The sequence below is a fragment of the Rattus norvegicus genome, chromosome 19 (assembly GCF_036323735.1).
Source record: "Rattus norvegicus strain BN/NHsdMcwi chromosome 19, GRCr8, whole genome shotgun sequence".
NCBI lineage: Eukaryota > Metazoa > Chordata > Mammalia > Rodentia > Muridae > Rattus > Rattus norvegicus.
Window position 1 is genome coordinate 22,310,915 of NC_086037.1, and position 9,714 is coordinate 22,320,628.

Here is a 9,714-nt window from a genome sequence, read left to right on the forward strand (position 1 = left end):
TTGCATTTTCCTCTGCCAACTGGTCTCCACACTTTTCCTAGCACCATAAAGACTTCAACTCTTTCTCCTAAGGAATTTTCTGGCAATTGTCGATTGCTAAGCACATGATTTCATGAGTGTTCCCCTAATACACACGCATGTTGTAACCTACCATGCAGACTATTTCTTGATGTGATATAAAGCACCTGTACATAATGAGACAGGAGAACTTTTGACTGCATATTCAAGCTGGTGTGAAATCTCAGGAAGTTTTAATGGCTAACATTGGTGAATGAGGACGATTTGAGTTAGCGAGACATTTTGGGGCAAGATTTGACAGGAAACATTCATTTAGATGCATAGGGATTACTAAGGTTTTTATAATCAAGCCTTGAGGAAAATTTGGCTTTGGAAGCAGGAGATGCTCAGTGGCTCTGCCCCAGGAAAGTCTCCTGGAAAGGGCACCTCTGCTTATGCTCAGTACAGGGAGAACATTAGCAGGGAGCCAAAGTCTGTTCCCCATGACATCTGCTGTCCCTTCTTGGACATTCTATTGTCTCCTAGAGAGTTCTGGCATCCTCTGTGATGTCACCAGTGTTGTAGTGACAACCAGTGCCCTAGTTTCTCTCAGTCTGAGTCTGGCGGTTACAAGCTAAGACATGTTTTCCCGTCTTCGCAAGCGTTTTGGGAGGGGGAACGTCGATTGTGGAGAGACTAGAGTGAAGGAGTTTGGCCTTTCGTCTCAAAGTAATGATGGGCAAAGACAGCACTTCTGGGGAATGTGAGTAAGTTCTGGGCAGTGTATTTGAGCTTCCTGCCAGGATGGCTGCAGGCTTAAGCTGACCTTTCTAGCAATGGGCCACAGCAACTGGAGCATCTGAAAAGGAATTGAATTTCCATGAATATCACAATTCCTTAAAGTCAAGGATTTCAGAACTTTAGTTTCCCCATCCCCACTGGGAGGATATGGTAAGGCCAATGCTATTATACTGTGAAATTCTGGTCTTTACTTTTCAGTTCATTTGTTCTGTTACAGTGATATATTAACACCATCAGTAGTCATGGAGGGTCCACCTTTTCTGTGTTTAGACAGGGCAGCAATGTATTTCACTATCATTGCTTCTTTAAATACAGTGGGTATCTGACAGTAGTAACAGGGAGAGATTGTGCTCCAGGCAATAACCTTATGTTTTTAGACATTCTCTGATTTCTTCTAACTGGCAGGGTCATCGTTTGCTTTATATATTAGAGGTTGTATGTTACAAAATTTTTTCTACAATACCAAAACTATTTTGAACGTGTAGACCAAGATTCAGCCTGTAACCTATTCACAATTCTGGGGCATTTGGTATTTCACATAGGGACACTGATAAGTCTGTTGAACATATCCTCCCTGGAAATGCGTTTTAAATCCAAAGTTGTTGGCTTAGAGTATCAGGGTAGGACATCTGAGTGTCTCCAATCACTCAAGTTTTGTGGATGGTGAATTTATCATCTGAGTTCTGAAGCCACAGGGGTGAGGGTCCTGAAACCAAGCTGTACCCTGTTTAGCTGATAATAATCCTGGAGAAGCCATCTCCGTGGTACATGTAAGCACGTGATGTCCGGCATAGGGAACACCTGGCTGCTTACATCTCTTGGTCTCTATAGAGTAGTGGGAGAACTGAGATCCCCTGAGGAGGTCTCTTAAGCATAGACCAATCGCCTAGCAGTGACACTGGGTTCCAGGCTTGTTTTCCTGTTTAGGCCTCACTGAGGTCTATGAACACTCTATGCATTCTCCCCATGCAGGTTCACTTGTGTTCTTCTACCTACAGACGTTGGGAGAGAAACATCATCCCTGGCCCTGAACTAAGCAAGAATCAGGCCATGAAGGAAAAGGAGAGGCTGATTAAAGAGCTGCAGCTCATTACCGAGGAGAGAAATGACCTGAGAGATCGCCTGAGGTTTCTGACAGAGAGATCCATGAAGAAGAGGTATGAATTGCTCCAAATGCTCTTGTTTCATTCCTGGGTCTGCAAGGTCACCTTCTTATCCTATTAATGTTTTGGGTTCTAGAAAGCTGTGCCTCCCTAACCACCCTGTGCTAAACCTCACCTCCCGTATAGTTGAGATTCAGAACCTGACCCTTCCTGAGGAGTGAGATTGAAAATGGACTCATCTGCTTCCATTTATTTAAAAGCAGAACTTGTGGTCTGAATGAAGAATTCAGGGATAAAGTCAGGGAGAGTGAGTGCCCAGTGTGCATTTGCAAAGCCCTTGACAGCTGGTGGCTTTGCAAGATTGTAATTGCAGTGAGTTTATGGTGAGTCTCTGTACGTGCTAGGCAGGGGACTGAGTGCTGGAAGATCCAGGCAGCAGCCTGGGGTAATATAGGACCCACCCTGAGTTCATATATTCCTAAATGCTGATGTTCATTGTATTCTATCATTTCGGGCCAGGCCACACTTCAGGCCAAATCCATATTATGAAGACCTGGAGAGAATGGAGGAGGCGGTCATGTCAATTCTGCACAACTTAGAGATGGAGAACACTGAGGTCCATGAGAACAACCATAAGCTGAAGAAGCAGATTACCTTCTCTAGGTAAGTCCTGGTCAGAAAGGCTATCACTTGTGGAATGGCCATTTCTGACTTTCTTTGTTCTGGATTGGACGGTCTTCAGCTCTGGTTCTATCTCTTGTGCTATTTACCCATCAGTGTTCCAGGGTCATTAGGACTCAGTTTTCAGTTCCATAAAAGACTGTTCCTCATCCCAGGATTGTCTAGGCATCTTCAAAACGCTCTAGAGAGAACAGTACTGATTGAAGTCAGCAGAAGTTTATTAGGCTGACCTGGACCTATGGTGTCACACCAGGTTTTACAAAACTCTGTGCGTGGACCACATGGTTAGCATGACCTTCCCTTGGTGCTACTGACCTCTTTTGAGGGTGTTGGCCCAGTACTAATTGATGTTGCCCCCATGCATTGGGCTTTCATGGATAGTTGTATATCCATGTTCTTTCTCAGAGGTGTGGACACTAATTGGTGTCATGCCAAGCAAACAATTTATTCTTCCCCGAATTAACTCTTTATGGTTTGTGCAGCAGCCTTATATGTATCAAGATGCATTTTATTAAGTCTTCATGGGTATCTGGGACCTGGTAGAGTTAGTGGGACTTGGGAGTAGGAATGGGAGAAAGGGGCAGCATGATCTTACTATGCAGACTGTATTTCCAGAAACCGGCTCAGCCAGCTCCTGATGGAGAACACATGTAGGAAGAAGTTGGTCCCACTGAAGCAGGAGAACAAGGAGGTACATCTTGATTGTGCACTGAACCAGAAATACTTGGTTGACTTCAACAAGAAAGATAAAGACCATCAACGGCCAGAACCAGCATTATCAGGTAGGGACGTGTTAGCTTAACAATATCTGATAAAATTTGCCAATTTGATACGTCTTTGCTTCTCTTACCACCTTTCTAATTTACACTCACAACCAGCCAACCACCTCATGTAATGGAATTGTTCATTGCTCTGCCTATGCACAAGTATTCTAGGAAGTTAACCACTTTTCAGAAACTGAATTATTGTGCAAGCATATTTTGCTGCTCTTTTTGAAGCTGCAGTCTAGAAATGGTGACAGATGAATAACATATCATATTATTGCATATCCATGGGATACATTGGATCTTATGTAGAGTTTTGAACAATTTCTTGGTTCTTTGACAAATGACACTCTGTGGTCATGTGATCTCTTGTGTAGGAAGCACCTTTGGGATAAGAACCAAGTGCAAATGTCAAATTAGTACTTGTCATTGGCTTTAACCTTGGTGACATATGGACATCTACTTTCTTCCTGCAACCTGATGAGGTCTCTTGCCATTGCCCTGTTCTTGGTTTGCACTGGTATAAGTCTGGGTCCCATATTGGCAGCCCACATTACTGTGAGGCTCTCTGGAGATTTTGCCCTGCCCACAGAGTTAGCAACAATGATATCACTTAAAATGTCCATGTCGACTGTCCAATAGAACTGAGGTGGTAGAAGGCAGCATTCTGACAGCTGGCTTGCATTTCCCCACCAAATCAGTGTCTGAAAAACTGCCTTCCTCTCCCAGGTCTCAGAAAGTGCAAGAGAGCTGGAATTGGACACACACCAGTAAGAGAGCTTCCTGAAGAATAATATGCTTTCTCAGGAGTCCCTGATGACCAACATCCTGAATGATAACAACATTTTTTGGATGAGTATTCATCCTCTGAGTTAATTTGTCATTTCTTAGAGACCCTAAATTTATATACCACTAAGCCAGCCTGACTGATTGAAGTCTTACTTTCTTCTCAGAAAACAGCACTTGAGAGACAACTTGGGGGACCGCCTTTCATTATGTGTGCTAGAGGAGAAACAGCAATACGTCTGTGCTTGTAAATGTTCGTTAAGAATATGCTTTTAGAAATATTTTTGTTATGATTTTAATTGAAGTTTTCTTTTTGTTGTTTCATATTTATATGTTCTTGTTACTATTTTTACTTTCAAATATTTTTAAATATTTTATTCATTTTAATCCTGTTTTGTTGTAAAAATGTATTTGTTATGAATAAAAATTGAATTCTATCTCTTGACTCTTAAGACCATCATTCTTACTCAAGGCTTCTGTCCCCTCCTGTGGACTTAGAACTGACAGCTACAGATGGATCTCTGCATGTTCCATGGATCCTGGGCTAATAAGTGAATTCAAAGTCACCAAGGGGTACTCAGTGTGACAGTGTCTTTTGTGTGGAGAATGTGGCTGTTCCTCGGACACACACTTTATGATGTAATCACTGACACACTTTACCCAATTGTTAGGGTCCATGTGGTTCTTCTGAGAGAGCAGCAGATGCTCTACCCTGTGAGTCATCACCACAGCTCCTGCAGGTGGCTTTTGTTATTCCACATGAGGGGCTGTATTAGGTGGACAGGATCACCTCCAATTAAATAGAGAGATCTCAGGAGATGTGTGTTCACAGGGAACTTACTGAGCCGTACATGCTCAATGTGTTAGCTTGCCAGGCATCCCTACAGGGCTCTGGTGTTCCCACTCCTCATTGTGGGTCAGGATCATCCTCCAGCACCACTTAGTTTTCATATTAGAGCAGATCTTTCACCTGTTATCAATGATGACCATATGTATTATGCACATCTGATAAAATACAGAATAGAAACTAGATCCTGTAAGCCAGCTTGGCATAATGTGTTCTATTGATAGCAAGAAACATATCTTAATCTAAGCAGTTTAGGGAGAAATACAGAATAGAAACTAGCTTCTTGTAGGCCAGGTTGGCATAATCAGTTTTTTGATAGTTAGCAAGAAAATTATTGTAATCTAAGCAGTTTAGGGAGGAACCTCAAGAGCATCCATAGTGAATGTAGCCTGCAGCTGTGAACACAGGTTTCTTTTGGAGAGCAGGCCTGTGCAAGCCCAACCAAGGTGGGACAGTTCAAGCTACCCTTTTTCCATGGCCAAACTGGGATCGTATTGAGAATGTATTTTTTCCAGGTGACTCATTTCCAATTTGTGGAATTGATCTAACTTGCTGAGAGTGGAGGTGACTCAGAGAGTTAAAGTACAGAAGAACCAATCCAGTATGTCCACAAAAGCTTGCTGTCACCCCAGGGCTTTTAAAAGCTCAGCAGCTAGAGAAGCAATGTAGTATTTGGTTACTCTCATGCTTAGGTCTAGTCATTCATTATAAACTGACCATGACACAAAAAGTGTCATTTGTGTCAAAACTAGTTGTAACTAGATTCACCCCACACTATCACATCACCACCGTATTTGAGGTTCTCAGTTACTATCTAAGAACCTGGAAGAGGCCTGGGTCTTGCTACACAAACTCATAATTTATGTCTTCATGACACTGTGTGCTTTGTTCTGTTAATGCTACCATTGGCATACAACACCTTGGATACTTTGTGCTGACATCTGTGACATGAGACAATAGTTCATGTCATCCTATCCTGAATAAAATGTCCTTAGAGTACAGTGTAGTGGGAGGGACCTTCTTTTCCTGTGAGATAGCAAAACATTTCCAGTCTTCAGTCAAGTCTGACAGCCATTGTCCAGTGCCTGTCTTGAGATGTCCACCTTTTCAGCTGAGAGTCTTCATCCAGGCTGCTCTGTAATTCTGTAGAAGATTAATAGGTTCCAGCCCTAGGATTTAATTTGTGTGACTGTACTTGCCGAACATGCTCAAAGCCCTGTGATCCACCCTAGCCCTCTGTGCTTTAGAGAAAGAAAATAAAGAACGACATTGCACTTGAAGTTTCTCCTCCAACAAAAGGAGAGCCTGCATAGGGCCTTTAAGTAACTCTAAGCCCCAGCTTCCCCACAGCTCCCTCCATCAATTCCATGATTGGTGTGTTTTCATTACTACTCACTTTCTTCTGTGTGCAAAGAATGTGCACCATGTCAGTAAGTGTGTGTGTGTGTGTGTGTGTGTGTATGTGTGTTTGTGTGTGTGTGTGTGTGTGTGTGTGTGTGTGTGTGTGTAGTCCCTAGTGAAAACTGTCGAGATACATGCAGACTCATGCTACTACTGTCCCATGGCACCTTGCAGGGAACCCTGAAATGGTGGCTACTTTAATACAGTCTAACCCGGGTGTGCATGGTTTCTGTAAGATGACGTCATCACCACTACAGAGAGCAGAAACAGCTTCAGTAGTCACATGGATGTGATCAATCAGTGTTAGTCATGCCCTTCCAGCATGGTAGACTGCAGGTTGTCTGTCCCCATCACTTTGCTCTCTTGTGCCCAAACAATGCCAAGGTCAGGGCCGTTGAGCCGTGAGGCAGAGGCTCACCACCCTCAGTGCTGCCTAAGACCCCTAAGACTGTCTCTTTTGGGTGTGTGCGTGCTGGACACTCATGGATCCTGAGATCTCCGCAGCTGAGGTGAAACAGTACCGGAGCCATTGCAATGTGGGCACACATTTGGTTGTGGAGCTGGGCCACTCTTTGACTTTTGGTGAGTGGAGAGACAACTGTTGGCTGACCCTTTGGTGAACCGGATGGCCCCTGGCCATGTCAGCAGTCAGCAGTATCAAAGCTGAGCAACCAGTGTTTTATGTTCCATTTTGTCATCGCTGGTCAGTGTTCTGATGCCACAGCACATGGCTGGTCTCAATCTCCCCATGTGGCCACAATCCCTAATTGATATGGCCTCCACTTCCCAAGTGCCACTGGGATTTCTGTAGAACCCCTAAGGCAGCAGCAAGCAGGAGCTCCTGACTATTCCCTCCCTGCTCTCTGGATCTGCAAGTCGTTCTGTGTACATATGGCTATTCCCTCATAAACCCTTGATGCCATGATACCTTAATAAACACTTGAATCATGCCCTGATGGCCAGTTTTCAACTGCTACCTGACACAATCTATAATCACCTGGGAAATGAGGGACAGTCTGGATCAGACTGGCCTTTGAGCATGACTATGTGTGGCCGTGTTCACTGCTCTGGGAGATTCCAGACAGCCTCTTTTCTGATCCTAGAGTCCCTATACCCAGCCACTTGTCCCCTCTACAGCCAGACCCTACTTCTGCTCCTAGGCACTGTCTTGGACTTCCTTCCCTCAGGTGGCTTCTCTCCTTTGGTTGCTACAGAAACCTGTTATGAGGAAAGGAACAGAGAGTTAAGAGTTCAAAGCCATCTTCCCACTGATGTTCTTTCTCAGAGGTCAGTGGGACACTTAAAGAGTTTTGTGTATACATTTTATTAAGCAAGGGACAATCATGCATCAGACACAGGAAACTAACAGCACATCTACCGGACCTCCTTCAACACCTGGGCATCTCTTCTGGCCTGTGCTTCTGTGTGCTGAAACCTGGGGACCAACTTCCTGTGGTGTTTCCCAGGATGACTATGCACATTACTACATTGACGTAAATCCTCAAAACTCACAAACAGCACCAGGACCGCCACAGGAATGGTTCTCCATCAACAGATACCACAGACCAGCAAGCAGAAGCATGTGAGGGTGGTGCTGTGGCTCAAACACTTCTCTTTCCTCACTAGGGCAGGTGACCCGCTGAAGAAAACAAGGAGGCAGCAGGATGGAAGAGGAAAACTACAACCCAGTCCTTGCATTAAACACCCAAGCACATTTAGACTAGAGGAGAGAAGTTTGCCAAGAATGAGGGCCACTTTGGGCATCCATCATCAATAGCCCTGGCTGTCTAGGCCAGCATCAGATCCAGCAGTCTCCAGGCAGGTGTCAGCCAGGCCCTCAAGGGCACTAAGAGCATTAACCATGAAAAATAGAATAAGATCTCTGCCTCTTGCCTGCCTGACAGCCAAGCATGTGTCTGCTCTGGCTATGCTTACGCTGGGACCCCTGCTAGATATTAAGATATAGAGACCTGATAGTTGATTAGGACCCTGTTCGAAAAGGAAGACACCGGATATTTCCCTCTGGCATCCATATGTGCATGCGTGGTTGTACAAGCTGGTAGAATCTCTCTCTCTCTCTCTCTCTCTCTCTCTCTCTCTCTCTCTCTCTCTCTCACACACACACACACACACACACACACACACACACACATATTCAAAGTTTTGAAGCACAGCAGAAGAATCTCTGGGACTCTAAGCCTGACCAGCCTCATCTGTGAGCCACAGCTTCTGTGTGAGAGCTCCTTTGTGTGAGAGGCATAGGGTGACTGAGGAAGGTTGCTGGTGTCCATCCCTGGCCTGCATGTGCATGCATACAGACACATGGACACATGCACATGCTGAGTACCCCTCATCCAATCCTGAAATCTGAAAACACTGAATTTCAAATCCAGGCATTCTCCTAACCTACACCTTCCCTCAGGAATTGGAGATGAGGCCTTGCATGAATCCTCAACCAGTGAGACTGGCCCAGACCTTCTGAGATCCATTCTGCCCCAGGAGGAAACAGCAGGTGTTATCAGGACAACACAGAAACTCAAAACTCCAGCCTGATGCAGGGACCACCTGCTGGGTTAGGAGAAGACTCAGCATCAGGTTCCTGAAGGAAAACATCACTCCAGTCTCCCCCTCATCCCTAATTCCCCTCGCCTCTCAGGCCCAGCCCTTCAGTCTCTGATGGGACAGGAGCCCCTCCCCGGAGATACTCCCCTACCCCATGCTGCTGGGCTCTGACAACTCCTCCCTTGGGCTGACTCATCTCTACAGGCACAGCCTGCTACTCCCCTGCCCCTGCAACCCATTTCCTAGCTCTGCTTCACACAAACACTCTGAGATCTCTACACTGGCTTCCCATTCTATTTTGCTCCCTCTCTGTCCTCCAGAAGTTCTGCTGCTCTCTCTCACCACAGCAGGACCTACCAAGACACTGCTCCTGACCCCAGCAGCCACCAGCAGCCCAGGTCATGGGGCTACTAACAGCTTTGGCCCAGGACTCAGGGCTCCTTCCTTCTTCAGTATTGAGTCCAGGCTGAGACCATCTGGCCTGCTGCTGGGTCCTTGAAACCCTCAGTCTCACAGCCTCTGGGCACTCTGAGCCCTAGTCCTTATGGCTAACAAGTAGCTGCCCAGTCAAGCAACATGGGCCTCACTGGCTTCCTGGTGTGCCATGATGCTTTCCCTGCATGGCCGGGGATGACTGCATGCTAGGATTATGTCTGGAACTAGACCTGCAGGTAACACCTGATGGGTTGGCCAGGCTGTCCTCCTACTCCTGTTCTCAGGAGATTCTCCTGACTAAGCCTCCCAAGTGCTGGGATGAGAAGTATATGCCACC

The 9,714-nt window shown here is 45.6% G+C and overlaps 1 protein-coding gene across 1 annotated transcript; it reads left to right on the top strand.

The window, feature by feature from the left end:
* The first annotated feature begins 601 nt into the window (after nt 1-601).
* On the top strand, nt 602-4,569 carry LOC134483245 (disks large homolog 5-like). Its single transcript, XM_063278532.1, has 5 exons — nt 602-760; nt 1,797-1,955; nt 2,421-2,564; nt 3,198-3,364; nt 4,076-4,569. Exons 1-5 carry the CDS (start codon nt 639-641, stop codon nt 4,138-4,140), a joined length of 657 nt encoding a protein of 218 aa, XP_063134602.1. The 5' UTR covers nt 602-638; the 3' UTR covers nt 4,141-4,569.
* The last annotated feature ends 5,145 nt before the right edge of the window (nt 4,570-9,714 follow it).